We start from the raw sequence: 20337 nt of genomic DNA, 5'->3' as shown, positions 1-20337 counted from the left end.
ATTGGGACCACCTGAAAGTTCCGACATAAAGATCTGACAGAGATAACATCACAAACTCATCCCACACACGCTGGGTTTACTATCCTCATAAGGAGCATTTATACAGGACTTAAATAATAATAATAATAATAATAATAAATTCCTTATGGGGACCAGCTAAGGTACAAGACCAAAACACACACACACTCACTCCTGACTCACCCCAGATAAATCATGTAATGTCAGAGGCAGTACATTTTCCCCACAGTGGGATTTTTTTATTAAATTAAATGAGACAGTTGTTACAAACATGGAAATAAACAAGTTCGAGCTTCACTGCACTGAAAGATACGATGAACTCTGATGGATCAGAACGAGGGACCGGGTCAGGCCGGGTCGGGTCAGACCAGTGTGGGAGACACCTCGATGGAGTTGATCCGCAGCAGCGTCTGCGGCTGGACGATAGCTGCACAAACACAAACAAAACCTCATTCTCAGAGCAGCTCTCAGAAGAGCAGAGAGAGAGTTTTTGTGTGTGTGTGTGTGTGTGTGTGTGTGTGTGTGTGTGTGTGTGTGTGTGTGTGTGTACGCATGCGCTGAACGACTGCTGTGTCGAGATGTTTAGACTTTGCTTAAGTGGTTTCGGACAGCGCACGATACCTTCGTCCACAAAAATAGACAAAGGGACGTCTAAAAATAACAGTGAGGCCATCTTCATGACTTCTTCCCTCAGTCCACCAAATACAGAGCTCATGCAGGAGAGGACATCATCCCAGTTCTGCAGGTTTATTCGAACGTCCAGGTCTGAAGCACATCACGTCTTGGGAAGAGTGCGCCGTGATTTACACGACGCAGCACTCGTTAATTACATGAGCACCAAAACTCGGAGCTATTATTAGTATAGGGATAAGATTTTAAATATCAGCACATGGAGGTGTTGGTATGAAACATGAATAACAATGCGGTGCGTATTGATTACCGTACAACTCGTCACCAGCACACGCCTAATATGGATGCGTCTGAGCGAGGTGTCGCACGCACGCGGAAATACCGAAGCGGCGAGTCTCGAGACGGTCAGGAATCTCACACACTGCTTCTGAAACGCAGGCTCCTCTCCTCAAGAACGTTCGAGGAGCTCGGAAAGCATTTCCTTCCTGAGCCGAGATGGTTTTCCTGTTTACTTTAAACAGAGAAACTCTCGCGTGTCGAGGAGTTCGGGCCGTTCTCCGGGAGAGCGGCGAGGGCCTCGCTGACGACCGTAAGATCTCGTAATCACTCCGCGTCTACGAAGTCGCTCATATAAGAAGGACGAACCCTGGCATGGACCTCCACTGACGCAAGCGCAGATATAGCGCGCTCTGCTCCGTTATGAGGAAGAAAAATACTTTATTTTGATATCAAATTCAATAATCGATGTGAACGAAGCAGGCAGTTTTCCTCTCGGCTGGTCAGATATGAAGCGTGATGTGTGTCAGATGTGAATCGAAGCGGCCTTTTTCTGAATGCGCGTCAGGACGATGTCACATGACCTGTCGCGGCCTCGAACCTGCGGGAATGTTGAAAAACTTCTTGGAGTGCACCGGCGTTCGCTTGACTTTGCGTTCATTTTGTGCGACTGCGAAATCCCAGAGTGATTAACACGGGAGTGCATCGGATGTGGTGCAGTGCTTGTAGAATCCTGTGTGATACGCTTTCTACTTCGGGAGGGGGAGGGGGGCTACTTAAAAGGTGCCTTAAGTAAGATTAGTCTAACCCCCCCCCCCCCCCCCCCCCCAAAGTGTCAGTCTCTAACGGTTAGCTGGGTTCCACATTTGAAGGATTCCCGCCCCTGACAGGTGGGTCTAAGTGGCCTGTACAGTGTCTATAAGATGAGAAGACTAATAATTTAACAGGAGGATCAGTCAGAAGTCCTTTGGTAGCAGGCGGTTATCGTGATGGCGGTAAGTTCATTTCGTCAGGATTTCTACACAAAATGCCTCGTACCTGCGTTGCTCTCAGCTTCAGCTGTCACAGACTCCATTACGAGCGGAGTTATTAAATATGCATGCGGCTGAGCAGCGAGTCGATACGAGCGCCATCTGTTACAGATCTGTAGGGCAAATTACATGGCAAAAAAAAAAAAAAAAAAAAAAATCAATCACAATAGCTAAAGTGTGAAAACCTGACTCACTTCTCTTCTTCTGGAACCTGTGTCTCTTCCAGAACACCATGTGTGCCATCGGCCAGGACTCGGTCTTCTCCACGACGGTGGCCTCCACTCGGACCAGGTCATGCCTAGGTGACAAAAACAGAGGAACAGAGGGCTTTTTTGTGCAGTGCGCTGAGGCTCACGCTAAAATATTCATGGGGCTAAGCAGCGCAGGACGTTTCAGACAGGAACGCTTCATCTGTTCAGCAGCCGAGGACAAAAGCCTCCGTGAGCTTAACCGCAGCCCTAATCACACACTCAGAGTTCATCCAGTGCATTATAACGCTTCAACACACAATGAGCTTCATTTATCCAGCTGCATAGAAACAGATTGAATACAAACGTTTACAAAAGAAACGTAGTTAGTGAGTGAGTGAGTGTGTGTGTGTGTGTGTGTGTGTGTGTGTGTAACGTAAACCTCGACTTGAACGACTTCGTATCATATCATTTGCAAATGACTGATTATCCTTATCCATCTAGCTCAGCAGGTCAGGGACTCGGAGCACCGGCGAAAACCAGGCGGTTTATTTGATCTACATTAATTACGGAATATAAAATTAAATAACGCCAACACAAACCCGTAACGTTAAGAACAATGATAAACGCATCACTGATGGAAGATTTTGCGCTCGTTTATTATTAAATATTTTTTACTGACATAGTAGTGAGTCAAAATATCCTCCACGTCTGTGTTTCATCTTTACCCCGAGGGTTCGGCTCGTGCTCTCAGCTGCATTCGAGCTTTTATGGAGCTGTAAGGGCGTCGCTAGATGCGAATGAGCTGTGTCACCTGAGAAGAGGCTTCCCGATGAGTGTGAAGTTTTCTCCTCCCACCAGCAGCACCTGTACAGACGTCGGGGTGGGGGTGGGGGGTTAGAAAAGAAACCGAGCTGAAAATAAAAAGCAGTCGCTCCCGAGACGAGACGAGACGAGACGAGATCCCAACCTTCTCCAGCTGTATGCGATCGCCACACTCGGCCTCGATGTGGTTCTCGATCTGGATCAGATCTTCACTGGTCACTTTCCACTGACGGCTGGCAAAGTGAACGACCGCGAACAGACGTCCGTGCTCTCGCCTCTCCAGCAGACCGTTCACCTTCTCTACGACCGCTGCAGGGAGAAACAACATCGCTCGTCCTGTTACAGAAGGAACTTCCTCTTGTACTCAAACTATTTGTTCTTCAGCAGTGAACAAGTAGGCTCTTAAACAACACAGCACATTAGAAATGAGTGTGAGGAAAGACAACAACACAATGACACACACACACACACACACACACACACACTACTGCTTATTACTGCAATTACAGGCAAGCAGTGTTCTGCTCCAACGAAACCCAGATGTCACAGGACCAGCAGCTCTCATGCCCAAGTTTCCAACAGATCTCCCACTCATGACAGGACTAATGCTTGTAATTTCCCGATTCTGGTCTTTATTCAGTCTTATTCCCACGTGAGGAAGGAAGAAAGACACGCCAGGAGCCACACGTCTACAATACGAATTTCTCTGAAACTCACAGCGTCTCATGTAATGTTTCATTCTAATCCACTGAAAGGATCAGGACTAAACGCAAAAGAGCTGCATACTATACAGTCCCCTTCGAAACCATTGGAACGGCAAGTCCAATTCATTTGATTTTTTACTGTAGACATCCAATTTGTAGGCGAGCAAAAAGTATTGGAACAGGTGTTTCTTGTTACTGCGTTTGTTGTGTAAAATGGATAAACCAATGTGAAGACCACAGAGCTGTCTATGGGAGAAAAGCGAACCATACTGAAGCTGAGAAACGAGGGAAAATCAATTAGAGGCATTGCACAAACACTGGGCATAGCCAATACAACAACTCGGAATGTCCTGAAAAAGAAAGAAACCGCTGGTGTGCTGAGAAGCAGACACCGAAAGGGTCGGAAAACAACAACAACAACAACAACAACAACAACAACAGGAGCTGATGACAGAACATTGTGAGAGCTGTGAAGAAAAACCCCAAAACAAGTCACTGACATCAACAACTTTCACAGGACAGGGGTGAAGGTCTCAAGTTTTACTCACCTAAATATTGGGAGATCTGATACAAAAGGTTCTGTGTTTTGACTAAAACCGTTGTTTTTGTTTATGTTGTTTAACACGTTCTAGGTGTAAACACCAGGAAATAAAAGCCGAAGTCCTAAACCGCCATGTCATATCCATCCTTTGATCTAAAACCCAAATGTCTTTGGTGTACAGCACAACCAAACAAATAGTCCACGCCGTTCCAATAGTTCTGGAGGGGACTGTAGATACACTTGGTACATGCCTTGTGGTTTATTTAATGTGTTTTTATTGACTGTTGTACAAATGGCTGTTATTTTCCTTCATACAGCAGAAGCACACTCATGCTGGTAGTGTGTACAGACTGCATGCAGTGTGGAGCAGACTGATGGTCTCCGTGTTCTTTTATGAGTTTCCTGCAAGCGGCAAGTTGTGTATGTTTCTCCGTCGCCGTGAGAAACATTTCAAAGGAAGGAGGTTAATAAATCCACAGAACCAAGCGTAATTTTCGCCCAGCTGCCGGAGGATGAAAGTTAATCACTCTCGTGGGAGAGGAGCACAACACAGCGGAGCGAGACGCACGGCCTGAGGGAGCGTGAACGGACAAAGCACTAACGTTAATCATCCTGATTGGGACCGCGAGCATCAAGCGCACGCTAGGTAACGGGCCACATTACACATCAACACACTGCAATATCACGTAGCATTATTTACAAATACATAAGAGTGCATTCTTGTGTATAAGCTCTTTTGGAATGAGGCATGGTTACATGTTCTGCTAGCTAATAAAGTGAAGTTTGTTACTCTCTTCTGCCACCTAGTGGAACAGACAGCGACGCAGGAAGTCATGTCCCTTTACAAACACCGAGGCCATGCTACTGGGACCGTCTGCATTTTGTTAGCGTTCTGTTGTTTACACCATGCCCTCCATTAATATTGGCACCCTTGGTAAATATGAGCAAAGAAGGCTGTGAAAATTGTCTTTATTGTTTAACCTTTTGATCTTTAAAAAAAAAAAAAAAAATTAAACTCACAAAAATACTCTGCTCTTATGGATATCAAACCATTGCAAACAAAACAGGTTTATACAAATAAAAAAATTAATCTTTGTTAAATATAGGTGTGCAACAATTATTGGCACCCTTTTAGTCAATACTTTGTGCTACCTCGCTTTGGCAAGATAACGGCTCTGAGTCTCCTATAACGCCTGATGAGGTTGGAGAATACATGGTGAGGGATCTGAGAGCGTTCCTCCGTACAGAATCTCTCCAGATCCTTCACATTTCAGGTCCACGCTGGTGGACTCTCCTCTTCAGTTCACCCCACAGGGTTTCTATGGGGTTCAGGTCAGGGGACTGGGATTGTCAGGGCAGGACCTTGATTTTGTGGTCAGTAAACCATTTCTGTGTTGATTTTGATGATGTTTTGGATCATTGTCCTGCTGGAAGATCCAACCACGACCCATTTGAAGCTTTCTGTCAGAGGCAGTCAGGTTTTCATTTAATATCTGTTGATATTTGAGAGTCCATGATGCCATGTATCCTAACAAAATGTCCAGGTCCTCTGCAGAAAAACAGACCGAAACATTAAAGATCCTCCTCCATATTTAACCGTGGACATGAGGGACTTTTCCATACGGCTACCTCTCTGTGTGCTCCAAAACCACCTCTGTGTTTATTACCAAAAAGCTCTATTCTGGTTTCATCTGACCGTAGAACCCGATCCCATTTGAAGTTCCAGTCGTGTCGGCACACTGAAGACGCTCGAGTTTGTTTTTGGATGAGAGTAGAGGCTTTTTTCTTGAACCCTTTCCAAACAGCTTGTGGTGATGTAGGAGACTTCAGAATGTAGTTTTGGAGACTTTCTGACCCCAAGACACGACTAACTTCTGCAGTTCTCCAGCTGTGATCCTCTTTTGTCCACTCGAACCGTCCTCTTCAGTGTGTTGAGACGATACAGACACTCGTCCAGTTCCAGGTCGATTCATAACATTTCCAGTTGACTGGAACGTCTTAATTATTACCCTGATGGTGGAAATGGGCGTTTTCAATGCTTGTGCTATTTTCTTATAGACACGCCCCATTGTGTGAAGCTCAACAACCTTTTACCGCACATCACAGCTATATTCCTTGGTCTTACTCATTATTGAATGACTAAGGGAAATTGACCCGTGTGTTACCTCATATTTATACCCCTGTGAAACAGGAAGTCACGGTTGAACAATTTCCTGTTCCTAGTCTCCCAGGTGTACTAAAATTTTTTAAATATCAATAGGAATATACTTCAAATATATTTTTCTGCCATGAATTCACAGGGGTGTGAATAATTCTTGCACACCTATATTTAACAAATATTATTTTTATCAGCATGTATTTTGTTTGCAACTGTTTTACATCCATGAGAGCAGAGTATTTTTGTGAATAAAAAAAAATATAAATAAATAAATAAATAAAAACACGATCAAAAGGTTAAACAATAGACCATTTTTCAAAGCCTTTTTTGCTCATATTTACCAAGGGTGCCAATATTAATGGAGGGCACGGTATATCAGGCCTTCCCTGCATGTTGGAAAAGCAGCGTTAAAAATATAAAAATTAAAAAAAAGAGAGAAAAGGTGTCAGCATGCCTTGATGCTTCTGTTCTTCAGTCTCTTTGTCATATGGTGGTAATTCAGGCCACGGCGGTCTGGACAGCGACGTCTCCGGAACATAACTGTGAGAGAAAAAAGAAAGATTAAAAATGCACGTGGATGCTCCTTGACTTCTTGGCATGGATGGAAATCATAATGGTAAAGCAGTGAAGATGCAGAATTCCTGTCCTGAACAGACACGAGGTGAAAGCTTCTTTTCTCCGGGACGTTATTATACAGCAACATGTTACGAGCTGTGAACTTCTCAGAATCCGGTTTGACACGGACAGCGTTAAGTCAGGCATAAGAGTCAGATTTGAAGAGGAAGGAAGGAAGAACTATAGGAAAATAGTGTTTAGTCCCTGTATGTAGGCACTATTACCAAGTCAAAATGTGTCACAGGGTCAGTTAGACTCTGGCTGCTTCACTCTGCACACAGCTCATGCACTGATTTTATTTATACGTATGACGTACATCCACGTTGTCATAGCATGCAAAAAATAAAAACAAGGGCAATACAGTACCCCTTGGGAACAGTGCTCTTCTCCCTCTGACAGCGTGTGATGTGAGGAACTGCACATCCTGTGAGAAACACAGAATTACACACTCATTAGGTTACCGTCAGTCATTACGGAAATCCAAATGGATCTGGCTCTGTAGCACAAAGCCTATCTGTCTGTCTAATGATCTCTCAAAAGCTCTCTTAAAATCTCGCAAAATGAGTGCACGGAAGCAGAGCACATGCATCCTCAGACATCTGAAGCCGGATTACTGAATCTTTTTTTTTTTTGCTGCTTGTCCTGCCTATCTGCGCTGTCTACCCTCTTCCACATACATGACCTCCCATTGGCTAGTGCTGCTGTGATTGACAGGGGACAGAACGGATGCCCCTCCCACCTGGACTCCTGGGAGAAAGAAACACCTGAAAATCCATACAATTAAACTGACGAGTAGAAATGAATAACATATCTTCCCACGATGCCACTGTTTATGCCTTTTTAAGACTTTACATGTGTACCACTGAGAAGTTTCTGAAAAGGTAAAAATAATAATAATTCTTAACAGATAATTTGTATTTTTCCCCCTTGAATGTTATTTAACTTCTGCATGGGTTTTTACAGAAATAAAAATAGTTGTAAGAATGTTTGTCAGATTTGCTTGGTTGGGTTGAAATAATACATAATAATAATAATAATAATAATAATAATAATAATAATAACTGCGTGCGATATGTAAGAAACAATAACAACGGGCAAAAATGACTTTTATACAATCATTTCTTCCTAGGGTGCCAATAATTCTGGACTGTAGTGTACGTGAAGAAGACTTGTATAACCCAATCAGCTCATTAACACATCCTTCATGAGAATAAAATATGTTAGAGAGCAAATAAACAACAAACAGCAGCAACACAAACGGGTGAAATAAACATAAACATAAACATAAACATCACTGAGCCACAGCGGCGCAACACAGGAAGTTAAAGCTCGTATTAAAGTCAAATCCGTTATAATTTGCTGAGTTTATCTAAAGAAAATCAGCTCGTGCACAGGTTTAACTGTTTATTTACATTAAAATGTCACCTACGCGTTTGTTTTGTGACCGCAGGCTGGAGAGGAGAACAGAGTCTCCGACACACGCGCAGCATGCCGTGACCGCGGTTTAAACCGGTCGCCATTTTGTTTTTTCCTTCACTACTGCCTGCACGTGAACCGGAAGTACAACACGCAGCGGCTGTAAGTCATATGATACTGCACGTGACGCTGGCGCTGGGTGTTTAGCCGCACGCTCGTACCTGGTGTGTTGTGTTGGGGAGCGGAAGGTGGGACAGCTCTCTGCTGAGGCGTTATACCGGTGAGAGTGAGACAGGTGAGCGGTTTGTCCAAGCGAGCAGTGCTTTTGTTTGTTGTGTTTACATTTCCGTGTAGCTGTGACGTGTTCTTGTAATAAATTCCCTGTTGAAACAGTACAAGCTGGAGTGCTGGAATGATTCCTTCCATCAAATCCAAACCGAACCTCTGGGTTTAAATCTCTTCCCGTGACACCGGTGTTGATAGTTATTTGTGGTTTTATCTCGCACTGTTTGAGATATGAGATGACCTCACATGTCAGGGTGTTTGTTATTGATTAGCCTCAGTGTTTGAGTTAGTCACGTGCTTCATCTATATATGAAAGAAGATAATCCAGTTCCTCTTGCTCAAAAACAGGAAAAACCTTAAGGATCTAGTGGAAAGCCTTCCCGGAAGAATGGGGCTTGGTATCACGCCAAAGTTGGATTAACTATCTGTCCTGTCATGTCATGTGATGAGTGTCCACATACTTTTGGCCATGTAGCGTGCTAAGAGAAGATTTAGGATTTATGGCGACTTCATACTTAATGTCGTGCTCTTTTTATTTTCGAGGTGTACGGGAATCTCACGCTTTCCCTTCAGACTCTACATCCATTAAGACAGAACGGCAGTGTGAGGGAATGAGGGTGAGAGGGATTCGGGGACCGTGTGAGGGATTCGGGGACCATGTGAGGGATTCGGGGGACCGTGTGAGGGATTCGGGGACCGTGTGAGGGATTCGGGGACCGTGTGAGGGATTCAGGGACCGTGTGATGGATTCGTCCTGGGCTTTAAACTCACAGCCTTCCAATCAAAATCTCTAAAAAAAAAAAAAAAAAAAAAAAAAAAACCCCACACCATCATCATAACTGTCCCTAATTCATTAGTGTCCAGTCCGTTACTGAGCAGGGCTACGGCTCTGGAGGTTGTTGTTGTTGTTGTTGTTGTTTGTCCTCTGTTGTCAAAAAGGACACAGCAGAGAAAAAGAAACTGTTTGAGCAGCGATTTAAAATATATATATTAGAGTTATAAGTTAGAGACGTTTTCTTCTTCTCCCCCCCTTCCCTCTTCCCTCCAGACTGTTCCTTTTAAAGATACGAGGAGAGCGCCGCAGAGCCGCGTGCACGTCCGGGCGTCTTTCACTTCCTTTATCTTTATGATGAGAACAGCGCCTTTTCTTCTATGCTGAAGTCCACACGGAGCTGAAGGAGCGAAAAAAGAAAGAAAGAAAAGCCGCCGGGTAAAAGTCACATGATCGATCCTGTGATTCAGGTTCGGTAACACGGGGGATGCTTCTTACGACGCGCGTCCGGGAAGTTATATAACGTACGGCATACGTTCTTCTAGATCTCGTTTATTACAGTAGAACAAAATCTTTTGCTAATTATTTTCTTGTTGTCTTTCGCAGGACTCTGCAGACTGTGACGGTGCCGTGTGTGTCTGTGTGAGCGTCGTCCATCTGAGGGTGGACCTGCATGGCGTTGTTTTGCCCCTGTTTTAATACAGCTCGAATAACACTACTTTGAAGCACTGGAGCCTTGACCTCTGACCCTGTGTGTGTGTGTGTGTGTGTGCGCGTGTGTGAGACATGGCCGTGAACTCTGAGCCAAGCGATTGGGGATACTGTGGAAACGATGAAGAGAAAGCACCACTGATCGCAGCGCCGCAGACTCGGGGCAAGACCTCGACCTTCGGTGCGGTGTTTATCGTGGTGAATGCCGCGTTGGGGGCGGGGCTTCTCAACTTTCCTGCTGCGTTCTACATGGCTGGAGGAGTGCTAGCTGGAGTAGTGCTGCAGATGGTGAGACACATAGATAGATAAATAGATAGATAAATAGATGGATAGAGAAGGCCACACCTCCTTCGGTGAGATTGACCCAATAATTGTAATAATTGAGTTTTTAATATTAATCAGAATAATCTTCTTTTTTTTTTTGTACCGCAGTGTTTATTGATCTTCATCATCACTGGCTTGGTGATCCTAGCTTATTGTTCTCAGGTGAGCATTCAAGCGGGGCCTCTAAAAGGTCGGTTTTATCCCTGTAACGGTGTTGCGATGTGTCTCCTGTAGTGAAAGTCTCAACGCTTCTCGTTCTTTAGGTGAGCAATGAGAGCACGTATCAGGAAGTGGTCCGTGCCGTGTGCGGGAAGGTTCTGGGTACCATCTGCGAGATCGCCATTGCTGTCTACACCTTCGGCACGTGCATAGCCTTCCTCATCATTATCGGCGACCAGCTGGACAAGCGTGAGTCCACGTGGTGTTTTTTTTTTTTTTTTTTTTTTTTTTACTGCTGCGTTTTTTATACCATGAAGTTGTTCCGTTGGCTGATGAACATCGGGCGCGTCTCGACTGTGTGTTCAGTGATCAATGCGATGGCTCACGAGTCAGACAGCGCTGTCAGCTCTCCCTGGTACATGGACCGCAGGTTCACCATCACCGTCACGTCTGTGCTCATCATCCTCCCCCTGTCCATCCCCAAAGAGATCGGCTTCCAGAAATATGCCAGGTACACGAGTTCATATCGACTGGGAGAACTGTGACGCGGCGTCTTTTTTTTTGTGTGTGTGTGTAAAGCTGTCCCCTTTTGTTGTTTTGACCGTCTGACCTTTAGCACCTTCAGCGTGATCGGCACCTGGTATGTGACCGTCATAATCATCATCAAATACATCTGGCCTGACCAAGAAATTTCACCTGGGCTCATTCCTACCAGGTTTGTGCTTTGTTTCCTGCAGTTGTTCAGCAGCTTGGTCCAACCGTCCACAACTTATGTTTATGACGTGTATTGATGTTTTTCGCCCCCTAAAGTCCTGCATCCTGGACTGCCGTGTTCAATGCCATGCCGACTATCTGCTTTGGATTCCAGGTGTGTTTGTGTGTGTTTAAACTGGTAATTGAACACAAAGCCTATGTCTGTAATATTCTCTCTGTCAGGATATGGAGATGGAGAGATGGGAACAGTGCATAGTACGTGTCGAAGTGTTTGGAGTGTAATTAAGGTCTCTCTCTCTCTCTCTCTCTCTCTCTCTCTCTCTCTCTCTCTCTCTCTCTCTCTCAGTGTCATGTGAGCAGTGTTCCGGTGTTTAACAGTATGAAGAATGCGACGCTTCGACCATGGGGGGGCGTGGTGACACTCGGCATGATCATCTGCCTGTTCGTCTACACAGGAACAGGTGGGTGTTTAACTATATAAGCGTACGTGTACCTGTACGTCATGACATCGCATCAGCTCACTCTCTCTCTCTCACTCACTCCCTCACTCTGTCCGTCTGCAGGCGTGTGCGGCTTCCTGACGTTCGGTTCGACGGTGAGTCAGGACGTGCTGATGTCCTATCCGTCCAAAGATATTGCTGTGGCCATTGCCAGAGCCTTCATCATCATCAGCGTGGTCACTTCATATCCCATACTGCACTTCTGCGGGAGGTAACGGGGGCACGGGCTGAATGGATGGGAGGGAGCAAACGGATAACGGAGACGAACTGTCAAAGACTGATCTCTATAAGATAAATATACAAATATGGTCAGGGACAAAACCGCAAACGGAGGGAGGAAAGGACAGACGGTAGACTGGCAAGGGAAAGGGTGAGAGTGATGGACTAACGGATAGAGGCGGAGACTGACACAGTGACGGACTGACGGAACGAAGGAATGGACAAAGAAAGAAAGATAATGACATGACAGTGACTGGATAGAGGAAGAGAACAGTGGACAATTTTGTAGATGGAAGGAATAACCAGATGGTATTATGTGTACCTCTGTCTGTATATAACAGTACTAAGTGTACTCTCCAAATGTGTGTGTGTGTGTGTGCATTTCAGAGCTGTGTTAGAGGGTTTGTGGCTGCGTTTTAACGGCACAGACGTGGACACAGACGTGGTGAGAGAGCGAAGAAGGCGTGTGCTGTACACACTTGTCTGGTTCTGTCTCACACTAGTCCTCGCTCTCACCATCCCCGATATCGGGCGTGTCATCTCGCTCATCGGCGGCCTGGCAGCCTGCTTCATTTTCGTCTTCCCAGGTATGACTTAATATCTTTCTTTTTTTTATATATATATATATATATATATATATATATGTGTGTGTGTGTGTGTGTGTGTGTGTGTGTGTGTGTGTGTGTGGGTATGTATATTATAAATAAACTCCTTACATGTTTTGTATGTAGGCTGATTGGCGTGTCTAAAGTGTCCGTAGTGTATGAATGGGTGTGTGAGTGTGTGTGATTGTGTCCTGTGATGGATTGGCACCCTGTCCAGGGTGTACCCCGCCTTGTGCCCCACGCTCCCTGGGATTGACTCTAGGTTCCCCACGACCCTGAAGAAGGAGTAAGCGGTAGAAGATGGATGGATGGATGTTTTGTATGTCTTTTTAACTTACATGGTGTATATATAATACAGTATATTGGTGATTTATTACCTACGTTATATATATGCAAGCTCGGATACCCCAAACATCATCACGTCCCGACTTCTGGCACCAAAGAAGTCTTGACTACGTGATGATTAGTGAGAGCAACAGCCAGTCAGAAGACAGAGAGAGAATTGTTGTTATCAGACACTAAGCAAATGTTCCTCTCACTTCCCTTTTTAACGCCAGAGTTATTCTTACTGGTCCAAATACTTAGCGGTCCAAAATAGGAACTACAACAAACACTACTAGAGACCCATTGGGACAAGACTCATGCTGCCCCGTGCTTGGGCAAGAACAGTGGAGAGCTGGTTAACGATGGGGTTGCCAAGGTTACCATTTGCACAAACGTGCAGACAGTGTGTGTATGATGTCCAGAAACATTTCTGTATCTCGTATCGAGCACCACAGCGACCTTATTTACGTGTATGTGTACGTGCAGCAGACGGATCCAAATATGGATCCAGAAATGGAATGAATGCATAAAGATGTTAACGGCCTCAAGAGAGCGGAACAGTGCAGAAAGGGAAATGGGGAGACATGGGGAGAGCAAGAAAATAAAATAAGCCATGAGCTGAGAGAGCGAGAGAAAACGAACGAGTGAGCACACCGCCACCTCATGGAGAATGCAGGATGATCAGTGTAAATTGTCATTATTTTGCTTAAAGATCTTTTTTTTTTTCATTTAACTCAGCCCTCCAGATGCTAATTAAGATTACATGTCTCCCAGATGACAAAATACCAACGATTTACACCGATCATCCTGTTCAAAAGTTTACACCCCCCTGGCTCTTAATGTGTCGTGTTACATTCTTGAGCATCAGTGAATATTCGCACCTTTTGTAATAGTCGTGTACGAGTCCCTCAGTCATCCTCAGTGTGAAAAGATGGACCTCAACATCATATAGCCGCTGTTGGAAAGGGCTCAAATATGCAGAGTATTCTGGAAAAGTAAAGAATGTGCAGGGCCTGGAGGATTTTTCTGACGAACAGCGGGCAGTTTAACTGCTCGGGACGAACAAGGGACTCATGAACAACTCTCACAAAATATAAACAGAGTCATGGATCATCCAGGTAACAACATACAGTATTATGAATCAAGCGTGTATAAACTTTTGAACAGGGTAATTTTTATAAATTCAGCTATTATCTTGTCTTGTGGACTATATGTAAACATCTGTTATGTAAAACATCTCATTCAGGACAGAACTAAATAAAAAAACAACACAAGATTTTTACTATACGTCTTATTTAGTCAACAGTATTAAGATTTATCAGATTCTGCAAGGGGTGTGCAAACTTATGGGCACAACTGTATATGACCGTGATGTCTCCTCTATAGATCTCATCCCCGATGCTGAACTGGCCCTGCAGCACCTTCTGTCTCTTTTTAGCTCCTTAGCAGATAAATATGCCGTATTTAAGAGCGGTAGGATTGGGAACAACTCGGCGAAGTTCTGGGAAGTGGTTGGATCACTTAAAGGCATTACTTCATCTACCCTCCCTCAACAGATTATGCTGGACTCTAAAGTGAATGATGCTAAAAAAAAAAAAGGAGAATTGTAATTCTTTTAATGATCATTTGATCAATTCAGTAGCGTGAATGAGACACTAGAGGCTCAAGAAAATGTCCGAATCACTATTACGGAGGAAGGGGGGTCTTCTGTCCACGAAAAGTTCATCACAGACTACTTCTGGATAATTTTCTGTCTCTGGACTTCAATGAAACATCCTTTAAACCTTTTCAGGACTACCTCTCTGACAGTGCGTCAACGGTTTTAAGATTAGAAAATGGTGTGCCTCAGGGTTCTGTTTTAGGCCCAATGTTGTGTACATTGTATATCGATGATATCTGTGCCTCAGAAGACTGCAAAGTACATTTCTATGCAGATGATGCTATTCTTTTTACGCATATGCGCATATCTGTAGCGCAAGCGATGTCAAATCCCTGAAGAATCTCCGATTTAATTCTAAATGAGTCAGAAACTAAAGGTATGCTATTTACAAGGTCCAGAAAGTGTGATCGTTATGCTTACAGTGTTTGTTCCCTGAATGGGACCCAAATTGACCGAGTTATAACTTACAGATATCTGGGCATTTGGCTCGATGGTAGTTTATCATTTAAAACACACATGCTTGAGCTCATAAAGAAGGTGCGGAGTAAACTGGGCACACTGTTACAGGACTAGGTCATGCTTTTCTTTAGAATACAGAGTGACAGTTGTTCAGTCAGCTATAATGTCAGAATTCATGAATCTGAACTCGGGGCATTGCTGTAAAAGAGCTTTATGCTCAGTCAGTTTTTCCCCTCAATGAACAATATCACTATGTATCCAAGAAAACGGATGCCATGCCACAACAGTTAGCCTCAGTGTCCACAAACGGAGGAGCATGAGGAAGCAACATTCACCTTGGAGAAATCGGAGTGATTCGTGACACTGTCGTTTGGGCCGACTTCCATAACCGCCCCAGTATAGGTGGGTAATGTGGCAGAACCATGGTTAGATCATACTGAAGCTTCAAAGCACGCTGGAACCTGTGGTTCTCAAGTGGAATAACCTCCATTCTGGTCTCAAGACAAAGATGATTGTGGAAATCTGAACATGGAGCCAGTCACATTGACAGACAAGGCTGGCACCAAGCCATATCCCATCAGCAAAACTTCACCCAAAAGCATGACGGATGAAATAATTGTCCCAGTCTTCAACAGTCGGCTACTGGGTCGCACCATTCAGACTAACGAACACTATTGATGGTGCACGTTCCAACCATTCTCAACCCAAGAATGGTCTGCATTATGTGGTTTACTGAGACCGACATCCTCTACAGTTTCTGCCCTACTAGCTGATGAAGTGCAGCTGTACCTCACATTTGCTGTGGATGAAGATAATACACCTGGACCAGATTACCAGCCTGACAATCTACCACGTGGCACTCCGCCATCACCTCGGAAAGGCAGCAGAAATGTCCTCATAATCTATGAAGACGATTTTATGATGGCTTCTGAAATGGAAGAACACCACAAGAAGGATGTGCTTGCTGACTATACTGCATTTCCTTGCAGAGGAAAGGTCACAAGGCTTGACAAAGCACACCTGTGTGAGAAGGAAGTGAAATTACAGGTGACTGTCAAGAGAACAAAAACTGGCCATGAGGTGAAACCTCCTACAATAGTTCATGAACCAAGTTTGATCCAGGCCTGGATAGACTCGTACACCAAAATCACCCAGCCCAGTCCCCAAGGGTGAAAGGGACTCCAATGAAAAGCTTCAGCTGAAGGACACTATTCCTGGGTATACTGGACACAACAGACCCTTCAGCCTCAATGGCTACGTAACTGACTCTGTGGCGTGGATTCTTCAACAGATCTGTGGCATAATATTGGGCGAAATTTGATGAAGGGTCACAATGTTGCGGTCATGGATCAGGGCAATTCAAGCCACCTGCCTGGTTCTGGAGCCAGCTTCGGGGCTAGTGCTGGACCAGAAACTCATTCATCAAATCCCTGCATGCATTGTAAACCTTGGTTACAATGAACCAAGTGTGTTCCTGCTGGACTCGCTGGACAGTGGTACTGGAAAAGCCTGACATCATTGAATCGGTGAGCCAACCCAGCCACGTTGCTGCCAGAGCCTTTAAAAGCTGATGAAGAACACAACTGCATTGAAACGGTTCAGATGGAAGAAGAGCAATGGCAGCCAGCAGACACTGCTCCCCAATCCCAGTGCTGAATAACCGACAAGAAGCAGGCTAAGCGTCATGACGACAGCACATGAAGAGCTTACGTTTGAAAGCATCAGCTCAACAAGCAGAACTGAAAGCCCTCATTGAAGCATGCAGCTTAGCCAAAGGACAAACAAGCCAACAATTTTCCTCCAGATATGCATTTGGAGTGACCCGTGACGCTCGATGTAAAAACAAGGGATTTCCGAGCACACTGGCAGACGAGGACGCGAACTAGCCACATAAGGACGGGCTAACACAGAGGCTATTATTCAAGTGGGGGTGCAAGTGCAAGGAGGATGAGGAGAAAATACAACATGAATGCAGTCTGGAGTTCATTACTAGCTTTAGTGGCTGACCGTGATATGACACACACTCACACAGAGCTAGTTATCCACTGTGATGTTCCAGTCTGACTAAGCCAGTAGTTTCACTACAGATTTGTAATATTTATTTGTAACTTTCGCCAACACACTATCTCGGTGTGAATATTTAACTAGCGATTATTTGTTAATCAGTTGCGGAAAAAGATGCGCCCATAAAGGAAATCTGATGTGATGTGATGTGATGTGATGTGATGTGATATATAAGCTAACCTTGATCCTTTAGAAGTCGTAATAGACAAACAGCACTAGGGGGAAAGTAAACGTACGGCTCTGAGTACACCATGGCATTGCACAAGCTGTAGGCCAGTGGTCACCAACCCTGTTCTTGGAGATCTACCTTCCTGTAGGTTTCATCTCCAACCAACGTCTAACACACCTGTTTTAGCTGATCAGGAACTTCTTAAGGCAACAATGAGACGGTCAGTTAGAGCTTCAGGAAGGTAGAGCTCCAGGAATAGGGTTTGTTGGTCAATCACTGCTGCTTGACTTAAGCGTTAGATGCGAGTGTGTCCACTAGGGGGCAGTGTTGCACAGATTTCAACAGAATTTCCAGACTAGGAAATTCCCTCGACTGTGTGTGTGTGTGTGTGTGTGTGTGTGTGTGTGTGTGTGTGTGGTTGAGCATAAAATTTTTATATTGAAATATATTTAAAATGTGTGTTTTGCGCTCTTGTCTGTAGGTTTGTGTTTGATTGAGGCCAAGATCTCCGAGCACGATGCCAGATCATCCAGGTAAATCACTCTACTCTGATAATCATTTTCAAAAGCACGACTCCTTGTGTTTTAAAGTCCGATCACCTTTGCGCACTCTGATTTCGGTGCAGATTTAAGTATTGGCACACTTCATTCACAATCGTTTTTTTTGTTTTTTTTCGTGAGTTGTGTGTGAGCATCAATAGTGTGTGTTCTCTGTGTCTGAAATTCCTCCGCAGCTGGCATGCACTGGTGCTTTATGGAATCCTCATGGTCACGGTCGGCATGTTCATCTTCGGCCAGACGACCACCAATGCCATTTACAGAGACGTCATGAACCACTGAGACGGAACTGTGACTGACTCGCACGTAACGAAGGAGTTGCACCACTTACACAGTGACCTCGGCTTTAAACCTGCGAAACGTTGCACAAACGGACAAAACTGTACGATCGGTTAACGAGCGTATTACTCTGTACAGCATGCGGCATGAAACCTCCTGTTCTAGCTGTGGGGGAAATCGGGTAACGTCCACTGTCCACCACACACTACACAATCACACTGGTTTACTAGTTCAAGTTTGACGCGAACATGCAATCATAATCGGTTTCCATTTCTTTATTAAACTTTAAATCCACCTTTAAATCCTATTATTTTGTCGTTATGTGCGGAAAGTTGCTAAAAACGAAACGTACCTGAACCGCAAAACCTGCTTAGCGTCTGAAGCGGTCTACAAGGATAATGTAGCTAACAAGTACTGGAAAGTCATAGCCACGGATTCAGCACTGAACAAACTTTCGTCCTCTATAGAACCGGACCGCAGGAGGTCACAGAGATAAACTCTCTGATCGAAGCCCAATCGCCGCACTATGTTCTGACTCGTTAGCCTCGTAGCTCCAATGTAAAAAAAAAAAAATGAATAATTCTAACCTGAGTAAGTCAATTTCTCTAGCACTTTATTCCTCTTAATAATGTTCCTTTGATTCGCATGACCAATACGCGACTGCACCGGAAAACCAAAACAATAAATGTACTGATGTTTAGAGAAGCTGTGCAATTATTTTTTCTTCCCCCCCATTCTATGATTCTTGTCGGGGTTGTGAGGGTCGTAAGGGTGGACAGGGTGGAGAGGGTGGTGGTCTTCCAGGTATCATGCTGGATCACATGCTGTGTTGCATGTTGGGTAAGGGTTGTAAATGAAAAACGAGCTCATAACGAGGATAATCAGTAACAGCTGAATCGCCATGAATGTTGGTATTATTTTGGCATTAGGAGAAGTAATGATATGACGATAACGGGACGCAGAAATACTGCACAGCTTCTCTGAACTCGAACTGTATTTCACAGTTTGGGTGTATAGTACTGTTTCAGCATGACGGAGGTTTACACAAAGTTTCGTCGTTTTGTCCACACGTGCTGAGAGGTTATAGGGTTATAGGTGCATCACACTAGTCAACACTAGCAACGCAGCAGACAGGACGAGTCGGGTTCAACCTTCTCGTTGTTGATTTTGTTCTGGTTAATTTGGACAAATCTAGACATGATTTAGTATTTATTTATTCTTTTCACATGATGATACCGTACAGTGTGAGGAGGGGAAGAAGGCGTAGGCTGTTCTCATATCAGCACTCGTCTCATCATGGACACTTTTTGATTTGTTTATTTGAACTCGATAAAGGGAATGAAGTGTCTGATGGAAGGAATTGATTGTGTATTGTCTCAGGATAAAGATGGACGACGTGTCGCCACAGACCGTGGTTTAAAACACAGCGTGACTTTCTGTAATATACAGTCCCCTCCAAAACTATTGGAACGGCAAGGCCGATTCATTTGTTTGTGCCCTCGTCGTCTTTCTTTTTCAGCACATTCCAGTGTGTTGTATTGCCCAGTGCAATGCTTCCGATTTGTTTTTCCCTCTTTCCTCAGCCTGAAAATGGCTCGCTTTTCTCCCACAGACAGCTCTCTGGTCTTCATGTTGATTTATCCTTTTTAACAACAATCACAGTCTTTACAGGTGAAACCGAAGGCGAAAACCAAGAGATGATGTTCAGAGCTATTTATTGTTTTAAAAATAAAATACCTGAGTAACAAGAAACCTGTCAGTCATGTGTTCCAATATGTTTGTCTACCTACAAATTGGTTGGTCTGGTACAAAATGCGATATGTCGTTTAACACTTCTACATATAAATACCGGTGCATAAAAGCTGAAATTCTGAACTCCATTCTGTCCGTTCCAATAGTTTTGGTGGGGACTGTATAAAAATTCACCTTTTTCTGTGTGTGTGGGGAAAACTTCTTGGAAAATCTGAATATAAAGCATTTTTTTTCTTGTCTGCTGAAGTTTAAGATAAATCATGAAGTAAATACCTGTATTGCTTACAGTGTGCTGTGTTGTTGTTATTATTATTATTATTATTATTATTATTATTATTATTATTATTATTGTAATGTCATAATTGTATCATTTTCAGTTTGC

General features: G+C 44.2%; 2 protein-coding genes across 4 annotated transcripts; one reads left to right on the top strand and one right to left on the bottom strand.

Annotated features, from left to right (window-relative positions):
• Positions 1–231: 231 nt before the first annotated feature.
• mrpl21 (mitochondrial ribosomal protein L21) lies at positions 232–8547 on the bottom strand. Its single transcript, XM_017477509.2, has 7 exons — positions 8416–8547; positions 7353–7410; positions 6826–6911; positions 3114–3277; positions 2958–3010; positions 2150–2253; positions 232–445 (listed from the first exon to the last, which is right to left on the bottom strand). The coding sequence occupies exons 1-7, from the start codon at positions 8504–8506 to the stop codon at positions 381–383; spliced, it is 621 nt and encodes a 206-aa protein (XP_017332998.1). The 5' UTR covers positions 8507–8547; the 3' UTR covers positions 232–380.
• On the top strand, positions 8546–20242 carry slc38a7 (solute carrier family 38 member 7). Of its 3 annotated transcripts, none has more exons than XM_017477497.3 (13): positions 8546–8697; positions 9736–9983; positions 10066–10458; positions 10603–10656; positions 10758–10902; positions 11020–11164; positions 11270–11368; positions 11464–11521; positions 11714–11828; positions 11931–12078; positions 12474–12673; positions 17849–17900; positions 18101–20242. In XM_017477497.3, the coding sequence occupies exons 3-13, from the start codon at positions 10246–10248 to the stop codon at positions 18204–18206; spliced, it is 1335 nt and encodes a 444-aa protein (XP_017332986.1). In that variant the 5' UTR covers positions 8546–8697; positions 9736–9983; positions 10066–10245; the 3' UTR covers positions 18207–20242. The 3 variants fall into 3 exon arrangements, with proteins under 3 accessions (XP_017332986.1, XP_017332987.1, XP_017332988.1); XM_017477498.3 differs by having other exon boundaries at positions 8577–8682; XM_017477499.3 differs by lacking the exon at positions 9736–9983 and having other exon boundaries at positions 8581–8697.
• The last annotated feature ends 95 nt before the right edge of the window (positions 20243–20337 follow it).

This window comes from Ictalurus punctatus, chromosome 10, assembly GCF_001660625.3.
Source record: "Ictalurus punctatus breed USDA103 chromosome 10, Coco_2.0, whole genome shotgun sequence".
NCBI classification, from domain to species: Eukaryota; Metazoa; Chordata; class Actinopteri; order Siluriformes; family Ictaluridae; genus Ictalurus; species Ictalurus punctatus.
Note: the sequence above shows the minus strand (reverse complement) of the source record. Positions and strands in the feature narration are given on the sequence as shown.

Bases quoted from the DNA above. Each gene is read 5' to 3' on its own strand.
- mrpl21 (XM_017477509.2), bottom strand. From the start codon at position 8,506: ATGGCGACCGGTTTAAACCGCGGTCACGGCATGCTGCGCGTGTGTCGG. The intron at 6,912-7,352 runs GTACTGTATTGC...TTTCTCTCACAG, and splicing joins AAGAGCACTGTTCCCAAGGG to TTATGTTCCGGAGACGTCGC. The intron at 3,278-6,825 runs GCATGCTGACAC...TTCTCCCTGCAG, and splicing joins TGAAGAACAGAAGCATCAAG to CGGTCGTAGAGAAGGTGAAC.
- slc38a7 (XM_017477497.3), top strand. From the start codon at position 10,246: ATGGCCGTGAACTCTGAGCCAAGCGATTGGGGATACTGTGGAAACGAT. The intron at 11,165-11,269 runs GTACACGAGTTC...TCTGACCTTTAG, and splicing joins GGCTTCCAGAAATATGCCAG to CACCTTCAGCGTGATCGGCA. The intron at 17,901-18,100 runs GTAAATCACTCT...ATTCCTCCGCAG, and splicing joins CACGATGCCAGATCATCCAG to CTGGCATGCACTGGTGCTTT.